Source organism: Ischnura elegans, chromosome 6, assembly GCF_921293095.1.
Source record: "Ischnura elegans chromosome 6, ioIscEleg1.1, whole genome shotgun sequence".
Classification (NCBI taxonomy): Eukaryota; Metazoa; Arthropoda; class Insecta; order Odonata; family Coenagrionidae; genus Ischnura; species Ischnura elegans.
In genome coordinates, this window is record NC_060251.1 from 13338609 (window position 1) to 13358453 (window position 19845).

General features: G+C 38.3%; 2 protein-coding genes and 1 long non-coding RNA gene across 3 annotated transcripts in view; 2 read left to right on the forward strand and 1 right to left on the reverse strand.

The window, feature by feature from the left end:
- Window positions 1-4454, forward strand: part of LOC124160129 (cytochrome P450 302a1, mitochondrial-like) — a 76058-nt gene extending 71604 nt beyond the window's left edge. The window contains exon 10 of the mRNA XM_046535880.1: window positions 4135-4454. The gene's annotated coding sequence lies outside the window, so the exon portion shown is untranslated. The remainder of the gene's footprint in view (window positions 1-4134) is intronic.
- Window positions 1-19845, reverse strand: part of LOC124160130 — a 149603-nt gene that overhangs the window by 7045 nt on the left and 122713 nt on the right. The window contains exons 2-3 of the mRNA XM_046535882.1: window positions 4324-4455; window positions 1778-2019 (exon numbers count right to left, since the gene is read on the reverse strand). Of these exons, the coding sequence (XP_046391838.1) occupies window positions 1778-2019; window positions 4324-4455 (374 nt within the window). The remainder of the gene's footprint in view (window positions 1-1777; window positions 2020-4323; window positions 4456-19845) is intronic.
- On the forward strand, window positions 14558-15868 carry LOC124160132. The gene is made up of 3 exons (XR_006865087.1): window positions 14558-14973; window positions 15120-15311; window positions 15663-15868. It is a non-coding gene; the product is annotated as an uncharacterized LOC124160132 (long non-coding RNA).

Genomic DNA, 19845 nt, shown 5'->3' on the forward strand with positions numbered 1-19845 from the left:
GACGCTATCCTTCGAAACGCGTTGTGAATGACAAATGTTCGCAATTACATGGTGGAAAGTATTATCTTGGCTTGCGAATGGCAGCTGTAGCTCAGAATTGAAAGACTCGGAATTGACACCCTGAAGTCGCTAATTTATTCTCTATCATGACTTAATATTCGCTAATAGTGACCTATATGGTCACCGAGGTCTGAGATCTCGGCCATAACAACTTAACTTTACTCAACTAGGCATGACTATGGAGTAACGCCAGATATAGATAATTAAGAAGAGCGTCTACCGGTTCACAACGGCTTAAAATGATGGAACTCGACTTGGATGAGTCATTATCTGAGAAGAGATCAGATATCTCTTGTCAGTAGCCAATGCAAGTAATATTATAATATTTGTTGTCATTCACATTTGATATTCAAATTCTTCTATTGACTTCATGAAGTTATATTAAGTCATATTAAGTTAAGTTGATGTAGGATCTAAGTGTCAATTTTATAAATCGAGGAGATACAGGGAAACCGTGGCAATAATAAAACACCCTACTAATTTCAACAGGGACCAAGGACGGATAATTAGACGTGCATGGTTCCCAGTATTTTTTTGAAAAAAGAAAATACCTGAATGTTTCATAGCACCTCCCTTCTCTCCCCATGACGATAAGTAAACCAAATCACATCAGTCCTTAAGAGGTCTGCGGAAGAGGAGAGGATAATTTGAATAATTTGTTGGAAATGTTGACTTACTTCAAGACGCAGTGCGGATATTCTACAGAGAGAAAAATCATTCGCCTTGACCGGAATTCGAACCCAGATACCTCAATTTCCGGTCGAGTGCCTTAGCCAGTTAAGCTACCGAGGCAGAATAATTTGTGGATTTTACCGGACTAGATATTCTGGACTGCTGAGAAAATTGTGTGACTAGCAGTCCAAGCCGCGCGCCGGAAATCCGGGGATCCGTAGAAGTATAATTATTATCAAGGACCTTTGTGCACGGCATCGTGTTGGACCTCTACTCTGTCTTTCTGGGCATGGAGGTGACGGATGGGATTGGAGATGGCATTACGAGCTTTGTGGAATGATGTGTGAAACGTGCCAAGTATGGAATTTCCACCATAGTGTCTAATTTAAGTATGTTAGGTGGATGTAGAATCCCGGTCAAGGCGAATAATTTTTTTCTCTGTGGAATTTTCACTCAATTTGCGCGCTGCGGGTGATTCCGTAAGTTGTCACCGTGGCTAGACCTTAACCGTTTAAGGCCCATAAGGATAGTAACCATTAGATTGCATAAAACATGCTAGCATTGATGCGTAGATTCCAAAAACATTCACATGAAAGCAATATCTCTAAAAGTTTATGAGATATAGTCTGGGATGTGAATTTATAGCCTAGGCACACATAAAGGATAAAGCGAAAGTCCTGTTATAATTGACCCTCTCATTGATTTGTCATAAACTATCAAGTTTACACTTCGTAAACAGAATTTCAAGTGAAAGTTCTTAACAATGTGGAAACAGCAATATCGAAAGGACATCGCAAAAAGAATTTAAAACTAGAAACCAATAGCCTATTCTTCAATACAACCAATTATTACATTCATGCATCTTCTCATTTAATTTTGAGAGAGTTAAAAAAAAAAAATCGGAATATATATTATGTCCCCTAAAGGGTTAAGTTATTCAAGACGAGGGTCGACACTGTAGTTTTTAATAGTTCACATGTGGAGCGCGATAGTTTTGACCGTTTGACGGGAGTTGAATGTGGCGTTGGGAGGGGGTGGTGGATACCTGTAGGGTGGCCTGGTCGTGGTGACGGGCGGTGGTGCGGGTGTGGTGGGCAGTGGTGCAGGGACGGCCGGTGCCTCTTTGGTGCCCACGAAGATCTTCCTGCTCTTGACGACGCGGTATCCGGCGTTGTCCGCCACGTAGTCCTGCAGTCTCAGCATGCCGTTGGGGTCCACCCAGCCGTATGTTCCCACCACTGTGCCATCCTCCAGCCTCTTCTCCTTGCGGTACTGCCCCGTGAAAGTCTGCGATAGACGGGAAGAACAAACATGCTCAATCTGAACGCGCGATTTAATTATTTGTGTAGTTTCCTAAGGATCCTCACCAGGTCAATTTAGTTTATGAATACCAGCGTTTCTGTTTGGTGGTCTGCCGCCGTCTTCAGAGTACAAAGTGACAATTTTTAAACCTTAAATTTTACTTAGAGGAGATTTTACTTAACTGCATAGAGGAGGCCCAATTCCATCCCGCAGAAGGCTGATTTCTATTGCCACTTCGGTCGCATTTTAATTGGTTTTCAAAAATGTCCGCGGCGCGGTGATGAGTGCAATGAGATCCACTTTTTTCCAACATTTTGTAGTGTAATGTTTTTCATTGCGAGGCATTTTTGAGAATGAATTTGATATATCACGTCATCATCGGTACAAATTTCGGGTTTATGCCCCTAATTATACATTCTTTCATTATTGATCAATTAGCGGCGATTAACTCGGTCCGTCAGCGACGCGAGTGGCGACTTTTGTAAACCCATTTAAATCCGCGGAGGATGACAACACATTTAGAGGCCGACTTGAGGATCCTATTCTGTAATATTCGTGTGTACTGTCATCCGCCGCTCATTTAAATGAGTTTACACAAGTCTCCAATTACGCTGCTGACGCTTGAGCGATCCGAATTTCAATGGGAAATAAACTATGAATGAGTCTGTGAACTTCAATTTCAGTCGTGGTGACATAACGTACCTATGTTTCGTGAGCGCATAACATCCATATGTATCGCTGTTGCATACAATAGGAATAAATGTATCGTTCCACACTTATCTCTTCCCCGCGGACAGTTTTGAAAACCGATTTAAAAGCGAGCAGAGCTGCAGAATTTATGTCTGCTGCTTAGACAAAGCTTCAATGGGAAACCTTCTATGTAGTCTCCTCGGATAGGGATTTTAAGAATGAGCGGTATAACCTCAGGTGGATATAAAATCACCTTGCCCGTTTCAATGAGTTTCTCACACAGTTATACAAGCAATCAAACAAACCGTGGTCCGAGACGTTCCTCATGCTGTCATTCAGTCGCGCTCCCCAACAGAGATAAGTATCTCCTTCGTTCCAAGCGAGTGCTTATCGTCATCGAGGCCCATTCACAAAAGGACGACGTTTCATAGTTCTGCTTTTTCGCGCCAGGTGGCGAGTGGCGATCATGATTGAGATATCGCGACGGGTGGAACGGAACCGAGGAACCGTGCATACAAGAATCATAGGCGCCCCATTCTTCTTAAGTCGAATTCCAATCCAATTTGGGCTATTCATTCACTTTGTGAATTAACCCGAATGCTAGTATGGATAAGTGAGGGTAGATCTCTCCTCGGACAAAGTCACAGGTGTGTGAATTTACGGATTCAGTTTAGGGGGAGGAAATTTTCTTTCCCTGGACCACCCCGAGTATTTTTATTTTGGGGTGCCCGAAGGCTTGAACCCGGGACCTCTCTATCAGCAGCCAAGCGTTCTAACCTCTGGGATAACTATGAGGAATGCTAGGCGTAGTTAAATTTCCGCAGTCATCGGAGGTGACTTCACGGAGTTTTTAGAATTTGGGCGAACTTCACGACCAAAAGCAGGTCGGAAAACTTTGGTCGGAAATCGGAAAATGCCGGTCAAAATTACAAAATGTCTTTTTTTTGAGATGAAAGCTTGGAAATTCGCATGCGTAGATAGAAATGAATAAAATTTATGGAAATGCACCTGATTTGACGTGGTTCTAACCCGTTTCTGAGATACATTGTAGTAATTTTACAATCCAATTATCTTAATTACCAAAGTGAAGTTACCTATTTATTTACCTTAATCATTATTTTTCTTTCGATATGAGCCTCGAGTTATATTTATCAATCAAAATATTTTTGAGTTATTGTTTAATATTTGTTTTTCTATTATGATGATTTTAAATTTTTTATTATAATTTCCCATTTTTCTTATTATTATAATTTCCCATTTTTCTTATTATTATAATTTCCCATTTTTCATGTTATTATTATTTTTTTCATTTTATTTCTTCATTTTTAAACTCTTATTTTTAATATTTTTTGCTTGCAATTATAAATACTCAAGCATTTTATTTATTTATCTATTTTTTTTAATTTTCAGTGAGGGCCATTCCTGCCTCTAGCAGTGTGCCGCCATCATTGAAAGTTGTTTTTTGTGTTTTTAAATCCGTCCTATATTTTCCCATTCCAATTTATATTTGCCAACCATCCTCTTTTATCCTAAAGCTTACCCCACTCTTCCTCTACCTCGATCAGCGATCTCATTGGGTGCAGTAGTAAGCGAGCATACCTGATATCTGAAGAACCTCTCCGGGCCTTCGTCGGTTTGAATGTGGTATTGCGTAGGCTTTTCACTCCAACCACCCTTGGCTGACGCTCCGTCCGTTTCCTCGACCACTGTCAACGCCAGTGCCAGGACAACCTGTCAGCGAAACAAAGGGAAAGAAAATTAGTCCAGCAACACCACTATATCGCGTACCGTCAACCCTGGTTACCAACTCTCAATGATTTCTTGGCAACAAAAAAACTTTAAATTTAATAATTTTAAAATTATTTAAACTCTAATTTTAAATTTTACGAGAAATGTTTATAAAGTGGTTGAAATTATTGACAGATCATGTACCTTTAATTTAAGGCTCTTTCTGAAACTCTTATTTATTTTGAAAACCAGGATATTTTATTTTTAAAAAATTTGGGCCTAAGTTATATTGAATTAGGGCAACCTTGGCCCAATGTAACAAAAGCGCAGGCAAGTAGAGAATTCTTCTTTGTACGTAATGATAAAAAAAATTTCTTTTCCACACACTAAGCTATTGCCCGTGCCTGAAACGTCTTATACCTAATGGACGACTCTTTACTCTGTAACAGGGCTCGCAGCGTGGGAATAGCTAAGATAATAAGGTTCAATAATCCTTAATAGTGTAATGTTTAAGAGAGAAAGAAAACGCTGCCACTACAAGTGCTCCAATTTATTTACAAGCTTCTATTCTGTGTCTAGCAAGTTAATAAGGTAAACTTTGCCCTAGTTGCAGGTGATATTATGCTCAATTTCATAATTTCCGCTTGCTATAAGTCACGCATTCCTTGTATTCGGCAAGTAATTTTTGCGTTCCCTATCGGCTCCCGAATCATTTAGGACAATTCGGCATGTTGTGATCCGTTGGAAATGATATTCGACCTTGCTATCAATTCTTCGAGCTATACCCTTTTACCCTCGCCGCTTGGGGGGACGGCGAAAAACGCTCTTGTGAATGAAGATATAACAACGTTGCCAATAATTGATATGGCCTCTATTTTTAATTAATGGCCTGCGCGTTTTAACTGTTTGCAAGAATAAAACATATAAATATACAGAAGAACAAGACAAGAGCTTTTGAGGGCCATCCTGGTTGCGGTCAAGCGAAAACAATTAACCAGGTAATTAATGCGAGATTCGTAGATAAATCATCAAAAACACGTAGTTATCTCTATTTGGGGTTCCGTTTCCGCCTTTAGTCGCTGTGATGGGTGGCCAGATGAGTTTTAGCTGTCATGGCCCACAAAGAAAAAGGTAAGAAAAATAAGTATCGTTAGGGGCCAATTATTGTATGGAATTTTGAGCTATATATTCTTCATTAAACCGATTCTCACTATATTCAGTTTAATATTAAATTGTATATGCTAATATATTCGTGAGTTGAGGCAAGCTTCCCTAGAATATTATTCGTTCTTGTCACAACATTTGTGATTAAAACCATAAACATAAAATTTGATAACATAATTAATGTAAAGCTTAGTCAATTTTGGCAGGTGAGGAGAAAAAAAACCCACTCACTTATCTTATTAATTACAAAGTTTCTATTTACAATTAATTATCAGCAAGTTAACTTTAATGTTTTTAATAATTTTTCAACTCATAAATTAGACTCATAGTTTTTGGCGAAACCATTTTGTCTTCAAAGTTTTGTTGACATTTAGTTTTTATGATGAGAAAAGAGTAAAAAATTATACATCCCGCTCCATTTTTTCTATAGTTAGGACCTTCGTGAAATCATGTGATTTTTATAGCTTACCCTATTGTGTAGAGATAGTCGAATACAAGTATTGGATTCATGACGCTGGTCTTTTCTGAAAATACCGGCTGTGTTGAGAAATTTTCTTTTCTATCGTTTTAAGAAGTAAATTTTAATGCGAGAATTTGCGACAATGATCATATGGCAGCAGAATATTTCTGTGGCGTGTGAGCGCCTCTTAAAATCACTCTGAAGGACATAAGAATTTTCTGTTCCAAGTTATGCGGTGGCAGAAAGAAATTATATTGATTTGAGCTTACGTCAATAAGTCGTACGAACTAGTTCCTCCGTCCTGTTTTAGTTAAGTTTTTTTCAAGCTTTAAGTTTTCAAGAGTACTTCAATTTTGCTTAACGGAATTTATTATTTTGTATAAACTATTATTTTTTTAGTTATTTCTTTTTGAAAGTGCATTTACGGCGGTATTGTGTGCCTAACGTTCTCGGTTGTTTTCGTTAGTATTGATCATTGGAATTCCTAACTCTTGTGTGTCATAATCATTTATAATGGCTCTATTTATGATCGATGCAGCTCGAGCTTTGAAGAACTCTGGTCGTCTGTTTGGTGTATGAAGTTGCAAAATACCTAATTAGCTCACACTTATTATATCGGCCTAGTAGATTTTATAAAGTTTATGTCCTAGGCTTACTAAAAGCCTGGATTCTTAGGGACCATGAAATCTTATTTTCGCGACTTAAGAAAAGAATTAGACTGTCTATAAGATTGTCCAGACATTCTGTCAAATAAGAGATAATTCTAGTTTTGATACCCAAGTACGTTTGGTTTTATTTTTTTACGTTACATTTTTGTCATTTGCGTTAAGCTCTCTTTATATTTGGCCTAATAAGTGCTGTAATTAAAGGTATTAATAATTGATATCATTTAAGTATTAGAGCCGAGAAATCGGTTTCCAAGTAGGATAGTAATATTTTACTCGGTTACAATTTTACGCGTTAGTTACTGATCACGTAGATACTGGTTGTTGGAGCATTTTCTGAATTATGAAGTTTTTTGCTGTGAAATTCTCGTCATTGAATCACTTTTAGCGTTTCATTTTCAAGATAGGGGCATTTGAAATAATTTTACTGACTTTTTTTATTTTTTAGACTCAAATTCGGTTCATAGTATTTACAGGTTTTGTTTTTTCACGAAAAATAGATAATTATAAAAAAGCCGCATAGTCTTTTAAAAAATAGGTGCATGCATTATAATCAAGCATTAAATTAGTTCTTTATTGTACACTTTTCATACTTTTCTGAACTTTCTCTCTGGATTGGTTAGTGCACATTTATTCATAGTTGGTGATGTATCACCGTGTTTAAGGTTTTATAGTTTTCGTAGTTTATTCATGGTTTTTGTTATGTTGCCTTTTCGCCTGCTTTTGGTGATGTTAACTAAAGTTTAGTAGGTAGAAGGTTTCTCTGATATTTACGCTATCCATTAAAGTGTAAGTTACAGTTCACGAAAGACATAGTTTTCCGTACTGTAAATATTTTGCGAGTTAGTGAAATTTTGTTTGGTTATGACAAATGTTATGTCCGTGTTTAACTTTATATTTTCTTAATGAAGGTATTTCAGGATTGTGCTCTTCATTGTAACCTAAACTTAGTGAGCGATGATGCCTTTTTTTAGCAATGCTGATAGGAAGTGTGACGTGTTCAGAATAAATTTTGTGCCGTCTCATTTTTATCCTGAATTTGATTTCCCATTTTCATATTGTTAAAATTTGCAATATGTTTTACTTCTGCATTTCTCTGTATCGAAAATAATGCGAAACAATGCACAAAAATGTTTGTTTTCCTTTCAAATTTGTAATTGAAAATTTACTGAATAAAGCGAAATTGAATATAAGTTGTTCATTTTATTTTGGTTCATTTTGTTCGTTGGGTTTGTGGATCGCTGGAAAGGTTGATGTCAATGTTTCGGGAATCATAATAAATCAGACTCTTCTTTTCTAAACTGGTCAATTTTTTATACCCACATTTCTGCTGCGTGGCAGTATATATTTCAGGCTGCTATAGAGGCGAAGACGCTAAGTGCGGGATTTGAAGTTTATCCGCATGGATTTATGATAGGCCGTTTTACATGGGGTACGTAATTCCAAAATTTGTCGCGTGTACGAAGGCGCAGTCAGAATTGGGTTGTCCGAAGCGGTGATTTGCTGGAACGCACGTGTGAATGAATAGAGGTGAGATGGAAAAATAGACCCTGTACTAATTTCGTTCGTGCATTCGCACAATTGCAAGCCATAATGAGAAATTAATGCAGTTCTAACTTGCGCAATTGCGTTCCCCGTGTAAAACGGCCTCAAGACCTCTTTTTTTTCAAAAAGTTTCGCGCCAAATTGCACAGTAGACGTAGTATCTCACTTCGCCGCATGAGTGTGCTGCTGTGTTCGGATCCGTTGCAAGTGCTTCCAGGTTGAGAAGAATGGGCGCTATTTGAAGGTTGGTGATTATTTTTTTTCTTCTGGCTTTTTGGTTTTAAATAACTTATTCATTTGGGCAAACTATTGATTAGGTTTACTAGATGCTCATATCACACTGTAAACTATAATTTCCTAAAATATAGGGAGTTTGGAAATATTTTGGATAATATAATTTGTTTGACGTAATTATGAAATAAATGTATAAACGCCAAAATTAACGACATAAATCCTGCGTTCTCAGGCATTTTTCGTATCTTTAAACCACGCATAGAGGCATATCAAGTGGTGGATGCTTGAAATGATGAATATTTTTGTAGTGTTACCTATTTTCTTTCTAAATATCATTCCAAGTTTGTCATACAGCTCTGCTTCTTCGGATTTTAATTTTAGGTTTAAATTAATTCATGTGAGAAATGCTTATTGTTTCGATAACTTATGAAGGAGGGAAATTACGTTATTTTAGTTTCCCACCACATGCCTGACGATAGTGGTTTAAATCTTAGTTTAAATATCGTAATTTAAATGTCTTAGAGACCATTTATTCGGTTGCCTGGTTACCGATGCATCTTCAATCATTTCACTCAATTTCACATTCTCCACGGTTCTATTTTCAACATTTTTGTGTGATTATTGCGGGATTCTAGCGGCACTTAACTGTAAGCTGTATATTATATTTTCCCATTACCTTCGACTACCAGCCTTCGGAAAATGGAAATAGCGTAGCTGATTTCTCAGAATAATGGATTTGAGAAGCCTTTGTGTGCCAAAATTACGCTCAAAAACCTCAAACTGTTATTTCCATGGAGGTGATGAATTTTTAATCTCAAAAGGTAATTGTAGTTCCGAGTTATTGCTTATTTTCAAATCATTAAATTATTTCAAAACCGGCTCTCCCTTGATATGAGTGGGAAAATGCAAAAGTCGAGGAAAATTGACCAGTTGACCTTAATACCTGTGGGTTTGGTTCTTATTAATAAGAGGGATTGAGCGCCTGACGGTCAGTCTATCATTGTCCTTCATCCATGAGAAGCTAATAAAATATTACAAAGTTCATTCGCAGGTTACTGCGGCGGTGAATTGATGACGTCAAAATTTTGGGGCTGCGTCCGCTTATGTTGTTGAATAATTATTCATATTCAATAAAAATTCAACAACATAAGTGGACGCAGCCCCAAAATTTTGACGTCATCAATTCACCGCCGCAGTAACCTGCGAATGAACTTTGTAATATTTTATTAGCTTCTATTATAATCAGCAACAGTTTCGGTAGAAAACTAATGGCGTCTTCAGGTTAAGAATGGCGAGAAGCCCGAGGTCTTATCTTTTATATAGGGAATAGAGTATTCCAATATTTCATATGTATCTTACAAAGTTACTTAACCCAAAAGAGCGCTCATTTTTAGGAGCAAATAAAAATGTTAGAAATTAGTGATACGAGCGTGCTGAGCCCGCGCCCAGCGGGCTTCCCCCGCTCTTTTCAATGCAGGTCCACAGAGGGATAGGCGCGTTTCTAATTTTAAAATGTAGAAAAAAAGGCAGGGCCTTATGTACAAATTTACTAGGAATGTTCATGTACAAATTGAGGTCAGAAGACCTCTTTAAACACAACATTGGAAGTAATTACACCATCCTCTGTTAAACGCACATGATGACTCATACTTACGTATCAACAGGAGACTTGAATGTGGAATCAGCCGCATTTTGATAAAAGTTATTTAAAGAATGCGAGATATTGTTGCAAATGAACGAATGTATCAGTTTGTGCGCCGTTAACGTCAGGAATAATTACCAGTTTTTGTTTATTTTTTGTTTTTAAAATTTTATTTATTTATTTAAAAACCAATTTTACGAAACAATAGCAATATATAGGAAGTAAGACATACCATAGCATGTTCTCTGACAAATTCTGTGCATTTGGCCTCATTTGTAGAGTTTGGTTGCGTATAAGTTGAGAAAAAGGTGTCTATACAGTAGAAATAATATAGAAGATTGTCAAATGAATGCCTTTGTCTGGGGTGATCTCTACCCTCACCTATCCTAACATGCCTATGGGTTGAATCAATGAGCGAGTTTCAGATGAAGTATCATTAAATTACCTATTCTACCGGTTTAGTTGGGTCTGCATGGCGCGTTTCGCTCATATTCCCAGTCCTTTCCCCTCCCAACTGAGAAAATACTTTTCAATTCAGAACTAGGCTTGCTCCTTTTCCTTTTATCGCAAACTTAATAGCTATAGTATTCATCATCAACATAAGGCAACAAATTGTGCGAAAAATCCACAGGGAAAAAAATCATTCCCCTTGTCCAGGGTGATCGCCTTGACGAGAAATTTTTTCTCTGTGGATTTTTCGCATAATTTGTGCATTGTGGGTGACACCCGTATAAGTTATCACCGTGGCTGGTCCCGGTATGCTTAAAAATAAGGCAAAACTCCTGAGATTGGTTTGACGCAACTCTCCATTCCTCTCTGCTATCCGCTAGAGTTTTCATAGCGATATACCTATTTAGGGTGCCAAATGATTTTAATTACGTTCCCGATGTTAGTGGATAAGGGCAGCCTTGAGGAGTTCTGCATTGGAATCCATTTGTGTTCTAGATAGGTGTCAGCTCAGATGTATCTCCCTACTTGAGTGCATAACGCATGGTTTCACTATTTATGGAGGTTCAATAATTGTCTCAGAATACATCAGTTGAAATTCAGGCGAGGAGCGTCATATATGAGTGAACGTTTTCGCCCCCTCTCTACGCATTGAGACGAACGAAAGCTTTCAAGGCCTCGGCTGCGGTGGTCAGAGAAGTTTTGCGTCCATTAAGGTTTTCCCGTCCTTAAATTCGCAAAAAATGGTATGGCAATCACCGGATTGGCCGGCAAGTGTAACAAAAAAAAAATGGGAAGGACGGTTGTTTGTGTAAATTTTTAAAAGTTATTGGAGCACAGGAAAATTTATGCATATTTAGTATTATATAATTGTAAAAAAATGGAGAACTAGCCATTAATGTGAAACATTTGCCATGGATTTAATTATTGCAGATGTGGACATTGATATAAAACCATGGAAATCCCTTTTTCATTGAAATTTCCGTCATCATCATGAGAAAGCATCAAGTATCGATAAGAAAAAGGATTTAATTTGAGAATAATCAAAGATAGATTATCAATCCGCAAAATATATGTGAATTTTCGAGTTATTCCTAGCTAACAAATTATTTTAAATCTGTTCTCTGAAGTGAGTGAGAAAAATGCAAACAAGTGAAGGAGAATTAATCGTTTGACCTTATCTACCGGAAATTACCCACGGGTCTTATTAGTTTCAAAAGGAATGGGTCTCGCGAATGGCTTATCTTGATTCTCCTTTTGCTCTTTGGAGCAGTGGCGGATATATATGGGGGGCGAGAGCCCCCTTTGTGAGGCCGCCCGCATTACCGAACATTGCAGAACCACACTTGTAACTCCTTTATATCATATTATGGCATTGTTTTCTGTATGTTTATAATCAGTTTAAATATAACTTTCTTATAATTTTCATGTTACTTATTTTCATTATATTAAAAGTAAAGTTAACTCAAGATATCTTTTGTGCCCCCCCTTGATTTTTTTCTGTATCCACCATTGCTTGGGGTATGTAAGATATTCTATAGGATGAGATCTCCTGACTTAAACTCGTTACTTTCTCTGCCAATCTATTTTTATAAATGTCCACTGTAGTTCATGGTGAAATAAAAACACAGAACTATTCCACAACCTTATATTTTTGCAGTCTACTAGTTTCAACGTTTACACCGTCATTATCAAGACTAACTCTTAGTATTTTAAACTCTACCAAGAGTTAGTCTTGATAATGACGGTGTAAACGTTGAAACTAGTAGACTGCAAAAATATAAGGTTGTGGAATAGTACTGTGTTTTTATTTCACCATGAATATCTCATCGTTCCACCAAGTAACGCCTAAATCTGTTGATTTTATCCACTGTAGTTTTTTACCACTACTGGGTAAAAGCGAATCTATAAAGATTGTCGAATTATTGAAAATAATATTTTTCACCAAGAGGTGTTCAACAGCGTGAATGTGTTTGTGGTATTTTGAGCGGAGTATTTAAATAAGAAGTAGAAGAATCATCTGAATTAAAAGAATCGTTAATTAAAGGAGTAGAGGTTGTGGTGAAAGCAACCTTAATCTTTTTGATTATTTCTTGTGAGCTGATACTCCTCCGAGCAACTATATTCTCAATTTTCTCGGTTCTGTCGTAATTAGTTTTGGCCGTTTGCTGATGATTCACGTGTGCAGCTACATACTGCCCTGCAAGCCGCATAAAAAAGCGTGTGGCAGGGGTGAGAGGACACCAGTCGTTTACTCATAAAAAGCAAAAGATCAAACAAAATTACGTCTAGCATTTATTCCTTTTTGTTTGGGGGGAAAAATGAATTCCTAACTATCTGTTCGGCAAAATATCGAATCTAATTATATAATAAAAATATTATATTGAATTATGTATATTATGTTATAAAAAATATATAATATATATCATAAAATAAAAATATCTAATTAATAAATCTTTTTTTCGGACCTGGAAGTATAGCGGGGCTCTAAGATGATGTTCTCCGTGTCGCTCCTAAATACAGTAATATCTATTATAAATTGTCTAAGCAATATAAGCCTAGCGCGTTGCCTCCGACTCTCCAGCGGCTCCCAGCCTAATTCGCTTATCATCTGGGTAACGCTGTCTGTACGCCCGTAGCAGTTTTTGACGAAACGCGCAGCCTGCCTTTGTATTTTATTCAGTTCACGGATGTTGGTCCGCTTCTCGAATATTTCAATAGGGGATTCCCAAGTCGACCTCAGAATATGTACGGTTCTCCTGTTTATCTGCCCGTTGTATCGCGGCTTTTGAGAATTCTTTCTTTATTACCTCATCTAAAAATTGATACATTGGCTCATAGAAGTTTCATCTGCAGGCGTAGTTGTAGAACTTTTTAATTTAGAGAGTCATCAAAGTACGAAACTTTTTGCCCCAGATCTTCGTATCGAGAATGGCTACGAAGAGCTTCAAGGTCTCTGCCGCGGTGATTAATGAAAATTGTTCGTTGATTGAGGTTCTCCCGTCCGTGAATTTGAAAAAGGACGATGACCTCCTGTCTGAAATGAAGAGCGGCAATTATATGGCTCGGCGGCGCTTGACATTATTCGGCATTTGAGGATCGTCTCCGCATTGTGTCTCGAGAGTCGCGTGGGTGGAGTGAGGAACGCCGCCCGTGAGGAGACGAGACGCCTTCGAAGGAAGTTCCCGCCTTAAATGGTCGCAGTGAATTGAGCCGCCCGAAAGTATTTTATTCCTCTAAAATCACGTCTTGGAGTTGACTGCCTTATTTAAGCGGACGATTTACTGCCGCTCAACCGGTCGTATGCAGTCGCGTCTTTCAATTCTACTTTTCATGACGTACTCAGTGCTGTAGTTGGGCTGGTACTGCGTACCCCCTTAAATAAAAAATCGTAATAAGCGCACCGTTTAAACCACCTTTTTAAATCTGTAACAGATACCTACCTCCTCTGTAAATTCTCCAATGGATTCAGAGAGAAAAATCGGAAATGATTATTTACTTATCTCGTGGCACAACTTGGAACTAATATAAGAGTTGGGCATTTCAATCGCGGCCGCGGATGCATAATACATGTCCGGCTGTAGGCAAATTTTGGCGAATACCGCCTGAATGTTTTTGCCCAACTACAGCACTGGACGTACTACTCGTTTGTAATTTTCATAAGAAAGGGAAAATATCATTCACTTCGTACGTTACTCGCTGTTTATTTATTAAAACCGACTATGGTTACTTATATTATCATATATTATTTATCGCTCGGATTCTTTAATGGGGTAGTAATGGGTATGGAGACATTTTTGCCAGGTGTTTACAATTGTTATGTCCATGGCTGGTTGAAATAGCGAAAAAGATTAAGGTTTAAGGAAAGGAATAGACACAGAGCTCAATTATTCATGGTCAACAATGGAGAACTTGCAAGGATTTTGTACAGGCAATTTAACTCATGCATCGTATAGAACATCAAAAATCTTTAATATGTATACTTCTCTTTAACCTGAATGACGCATATTAACTGAATAATAGCGCCCTGAAAATAATGAAATCGTTTTACGGCATAAATGACGCGTGACGTCATATATGCCGTTCCGTGGCATGGTAACCAAGCACAACAAAGTGTTTATCAGTTCGAGACGCTGGAAAGTGGATTTACCTTGAGATATACATCTCCTGCGCTGTAGTACAAGTTTAAAGAAGTACGCTATCTGTTTTTATTTTACACTTAAGAGAATTATCGGCATGGAAGCTGGATATATTCGTCCGGAGTCCGGAAATCTACCCGAAGTCGATTCTCCCATAATGATGGAGTACTTAATGAGCTGTGGCAAGTAAACATCAGCTGAAATACGAAATGTAAAGGCTTTGCGGTAAGTATTTTATGTTATTTACAAGATATATAAATGTATAAATTGTTTTCATGTGAATTCTGTTGCAGTAGGTCGTCATTATCAGCAAAGTTGTGATAATACATGTGACCTTTTCGCAATGTTTACATTATGAATCTCTATTTCAGATCTATGAGAAAAGAATACATTGAGAGGGTGACTTGACGTGTGCCATTACATAGATCTAATAATTTATGCCGGGTGAAGTGTTTTTCTGGAACGTAAAGTTACGGCCAAAAGTTATAATGCCACCATGGTGTTCGACGAAGCGTCGAAGACGATTTTGAGCATTGCCTGTCACGATTGCACAGCGTCGTCGGGTAATTATAATGCTTCGGCGTAATGATCCATTAGTACTAGTTATTAACTAATTCATGCATATCTTTATTAGTAGCTGCGACCACTGTTAATGGCTTTATAAGTACTTACCTTTATGTTATGATATTTATTTGTAATGGTTTCAAGTAACTCTTAAATTTATTGTAATTTCATCAAAGTTTAGACGTATACCGACGTTTTTATAGACGAAAGAGAGGCTAACTGTAAGATGGATGGTGATAGCAAGTAGAATCGATGGTAATATGTAAAATAATAATTTGTAAAAAATAAAATGTGAATTATTTTTCTGGAAGATGACTAATGATGCAATGTTTACCACTTCATGTTTTAAGGGGGGTGCAAGCATGCCTTCCTTGGCTTTCCTAGTGTGGCTCCATAACAAGAGCTTAGAGCCTTCCCCAACTGAAGTTGAGTGCTATTGGCGCAAACCACCTTTGTCTGGTGTGAGAAACCAACTCCTTATGGCCACTGATCTAGGAAATTTGAAGCCTGTGGACCCAATTCTTGGAATTGGTGATTTCAAGGACCGGGTATAGATGGACTGCAGGGAAAATAACGATCAATGTGTTCTGTTGGCTTACAACTCTCCCTCTCACTCCCTTGAGCAGTTGGACTTATTTCATTTGGGCATTTTATTTCAAACTCAAATTTTGACCCATAAGCTCTATGAGGATTCAGCTGACAGGTTTTCGGAGTTACCACCGCGTAGATTCATCTCTGCAGACGACAGTTTCACCGGCATTACAGCAGGCTTCTTCAGGTCAATGAAGTGGAGATCCGTGGTATCGCCCGTCTCTTAAACACCCCGTCGGAGGCCGGTGCAAGAAGCCTGCTGCAATGACGGCGAAACAGTCGTCTGCAGAGATGAATCTACGCGGTAGTAACTCCGAAAACCTGTCTGCTGAATCCTCACCACACCGCGAAAGCCTACACAAGGAGCTCTATGAGGACTTCATTCAATTTGCTAAGTCAAAAATTACCCTGCCCCTTTGTTTACAAGCATCATCATTGACTGTTGGGCAGGCATCATGTCACATGTGGCATAAGTTGAGGTATGCACGATTGGGTGCCTCAATGATTTATACAGAGGCTAACTGTAAGATGGATGGTGGTGGTACCCTGGCAGAGCAGCTGTTGGGTGCTCGACCCTTTAAAATCACAGGGCCAATGAAGAGGGGGAAAGACCTAGAAGGTGATGTCATTAAGTCATTAAGACGAGAGTTGGGTGTTAGTTTTGAAAATACAGGACTTTTATTGAAAGCTAAACTCCCTGAATTTGTGGCATCGCCTGATTAGTTCTGAATATGTGGTAAAGGTGAAGTGTCCCACATCTGAAACATGCAAGAATTATATTAGCAAATGTGGGAAGGTTGGCGGTAGATGCCATGCATAACTGCAACTCCAAATGTTGTTTTATGGGAAGGAAAAAGGAATATTGTGCGTTGCTGACCCTAAGTATGAAGTCAATTCCAAAATTGAAATTAAAATTGTCAATTATGATACAAATTTAGCGAAGACACTGGTTGACTGGGCCAGAGAACTCTGGAGAAAAAACACATTCCCACTGTTATTTAAAGCCCTTTGATTTCAATAAAATGTTTTAATGGATTTTACTTTACAATTTCTTTTAAAACCTTAATCCATTTAAATTTCACCAGAAGTCAACTGTCTATGTTCACAACCTATCCCTGTATTCCATAATTGGAATGATTGGATTATGGATGGCAAAATGTAAGTAATGTGAATATGAAAATATGAGTTACCTGAGAAAATATGAGGTGCTTCTAAACTTATGGTAAAATACTGATTTCAGAGGTTTGTAGAATGTTTTTAATGCTTTTATTTACAAGTATTGCTATAATAATAGACAAGCTCTCACTGACTCATTAAATTTCAATAACTAATCACACTTCTTAATTATCTTATTTTCTAAATTTATCAATCCTGCAGCTATTTTATTGACGTAAATTTTACGCAATTTTTCTGACAATTTGCCATTTAAGTTACATTTCATTACCATATAAGGCTCCGCTGCCCTCCCCAAAACTCCGCCCGTGCACCTTTCCCCGTTAGTGCCGCCCAGAGTCCCGGAGGAAGCGGCCGGAACGGCGGCCCCCGCTGCAGTACTACCTCGGAGTACTCGGAACGGCATATATGACGTCAGACCCTTGGAAACAACCACGCCCCCTTTCGAACGCCGTTTTTCGCGCCATTGGATTTTCGACAAATTTGAGAATTTTTATCTCGGGAACGAAGCGTTACCTAGCCCTCGGGTTTTTTGCGTTGTGCAAGATTCAACGTCCTCTATCTCCTCTATTTTTTTCAAAAAATGTGCAAGTTCTCCATTCTGGAGGTCGCGATAACAACAATGCTGAAGGTGATGATAAAAGTGTCAAGAGATCTTTTAGAATTGAATGCAGAGCATTGGAACAAAAATTAATTTGTGAACATGTGGGCAATAACACACTGTTCCCGTTGCAGTCCTTGTTTGCGAACTGATGGTTCATTTATCCCGTATGTAGATACGTTAATAATGATATAAGTGACGTACAAAAGTGTGGAACTTGCAAAGTGATTTTTATTTCCTTATATGATGGTTTCTCAGAGTGAAGCTGGAAACCTTTTATAGTCTACGAAACCACATTAAATGTTTTTTTCAGGTTGCCTATTTATAGTAAACCCTTGCCAACAATTACCCCTATCTTAAATATATAATTTTACTTTAGTGAAAATACTGAGTTTAAATGTTCATGCTTTTGGTACGAGAAAATGTTGACAGTGGTCTTTTAATGCACCATGAATATTTCAAGTTAACACAGCAATTACAAGTTCTATACTGTTTCAGTTTCAATTTGTGTCGAGTTACACAGCTTTAACAGACTTAGGCTGAGCACCACTGGAGACTCGCAGGCTAGACGCGATGCTAACATGGCATGAGCATTTGGGAAAAGATATTTTTCAAGGCGACACGGAGGACATCATAGAAGAACCTCAATCACTGTATTTCAAGGTCTGACAGAAACGATAAATTAGGAGAGACATTTTCCTGAACGGATAGATAGAGGAATTCGTTTTTCCCCACAGATACGTAACGACTTTGACAAATGCTTGGTGGAACTTCGTACGCGTCTCTCATTTTCTTTCTTTTTATTCCTTCATTTTGTTTTCTCACGGATGGTGTCCTAACATCCCTTCTCCACATGCCTGTCGTGGCGGCTTGCGAGTGGACATAAATGAGCAATGACGCTTGTCCTAGCGCGGTGGAGTGGCCGTTCTTCCTTTTTTTAGTAACATTTTTCGTGCTGTGGGCATAATATTACTCCACGTGAAATCCTTCGATTTTTGCTGCGGGAGTAATCATGGTACTACTAAAATTTTAGTAGTACCATGGGGAGTAACATTGCACCATCCGTACATTGAAAAACCGTAGTTTACAATTTTATCTTACCAAGTGGTAATAGCCTCTAAATAGAGACTATTTATAGTATTTACATCGAATGCATTTTATAATTGCCGAAACGAGTGTCGGTGTCTCTCAATAATATTTCTCGGGGTGTACATAGTTATGGTTATATTTACGCGTCTACAGGAGCGTAAATGGGAGTGGGGGACTCTAAAATCCTGAATCGATCAAATGAAAAAAAAGCAAAAATTATTCTTTAAAGTGATACCAAACACCTGTTCCTCGCATCAAAATGTTGATCGTTAAGAAATAATGCAAACGTATAGAATATTCCCAGCACTGGGGCACAGATCTATAGTACTAAGGTCAGCACGGTAAGTGCTAATGGAACTGAAATATTCAGGCTCGTCGCATTGCTCGTCCTGAGAGCACACGCTGGCTTGAGTCCCTTTCCCCCTTCTTATCTCGGACGTGAGCCTCTGAGCTGAGCCATGACCTATCTCAAAAGAAAATAGCCGCCTCGTGAGTGAGTAGCGGCCGGGGGGAGGTTGTGTGTTATGGGGAAGAATGCAGTGGTAACCTCAACGAACATTTAAGAAAGAAACGGGTTCTTCCGGGAAGAGATGGCGGACTACTACGAGGTGGAATCCACGCCCCTCCTCTCGCAGCCGATTATTCCAGATCTGCCTGAGGGAATAGCGTGACACATCCGAATCCCCTTTAAAATATGAATTTCCTTGAAATCTCAACTTAACATTACCCCTCATCATAACATGTTTTCTCTCTTTAAATTTCTTTTTGAAAATCGCCTTAATCGTGCGAAAAATCCACAGAGGAAAAATCATTCACCTTGACCGGGATTCGAACCCGGATCCCTCGATTTCCGACCGAGTGCTTTAGCCAGTTAAGCTACCCTGTGGAAAAGTTTCGCACAATTTGTGCATTGCGGGTGACTACGTAAAAGTTATCCCTTAAAAAAGTTAGCTAGTCCCGGTATACTTGAACATCGCCTTAGTCTTTTATCAACAACAAATAGCGACTTTCTTTTAAACAAGCCATAAAAAATCTGAAAAATCAAGGTAGCAAAACTTACATAAACATTTAAAATAATA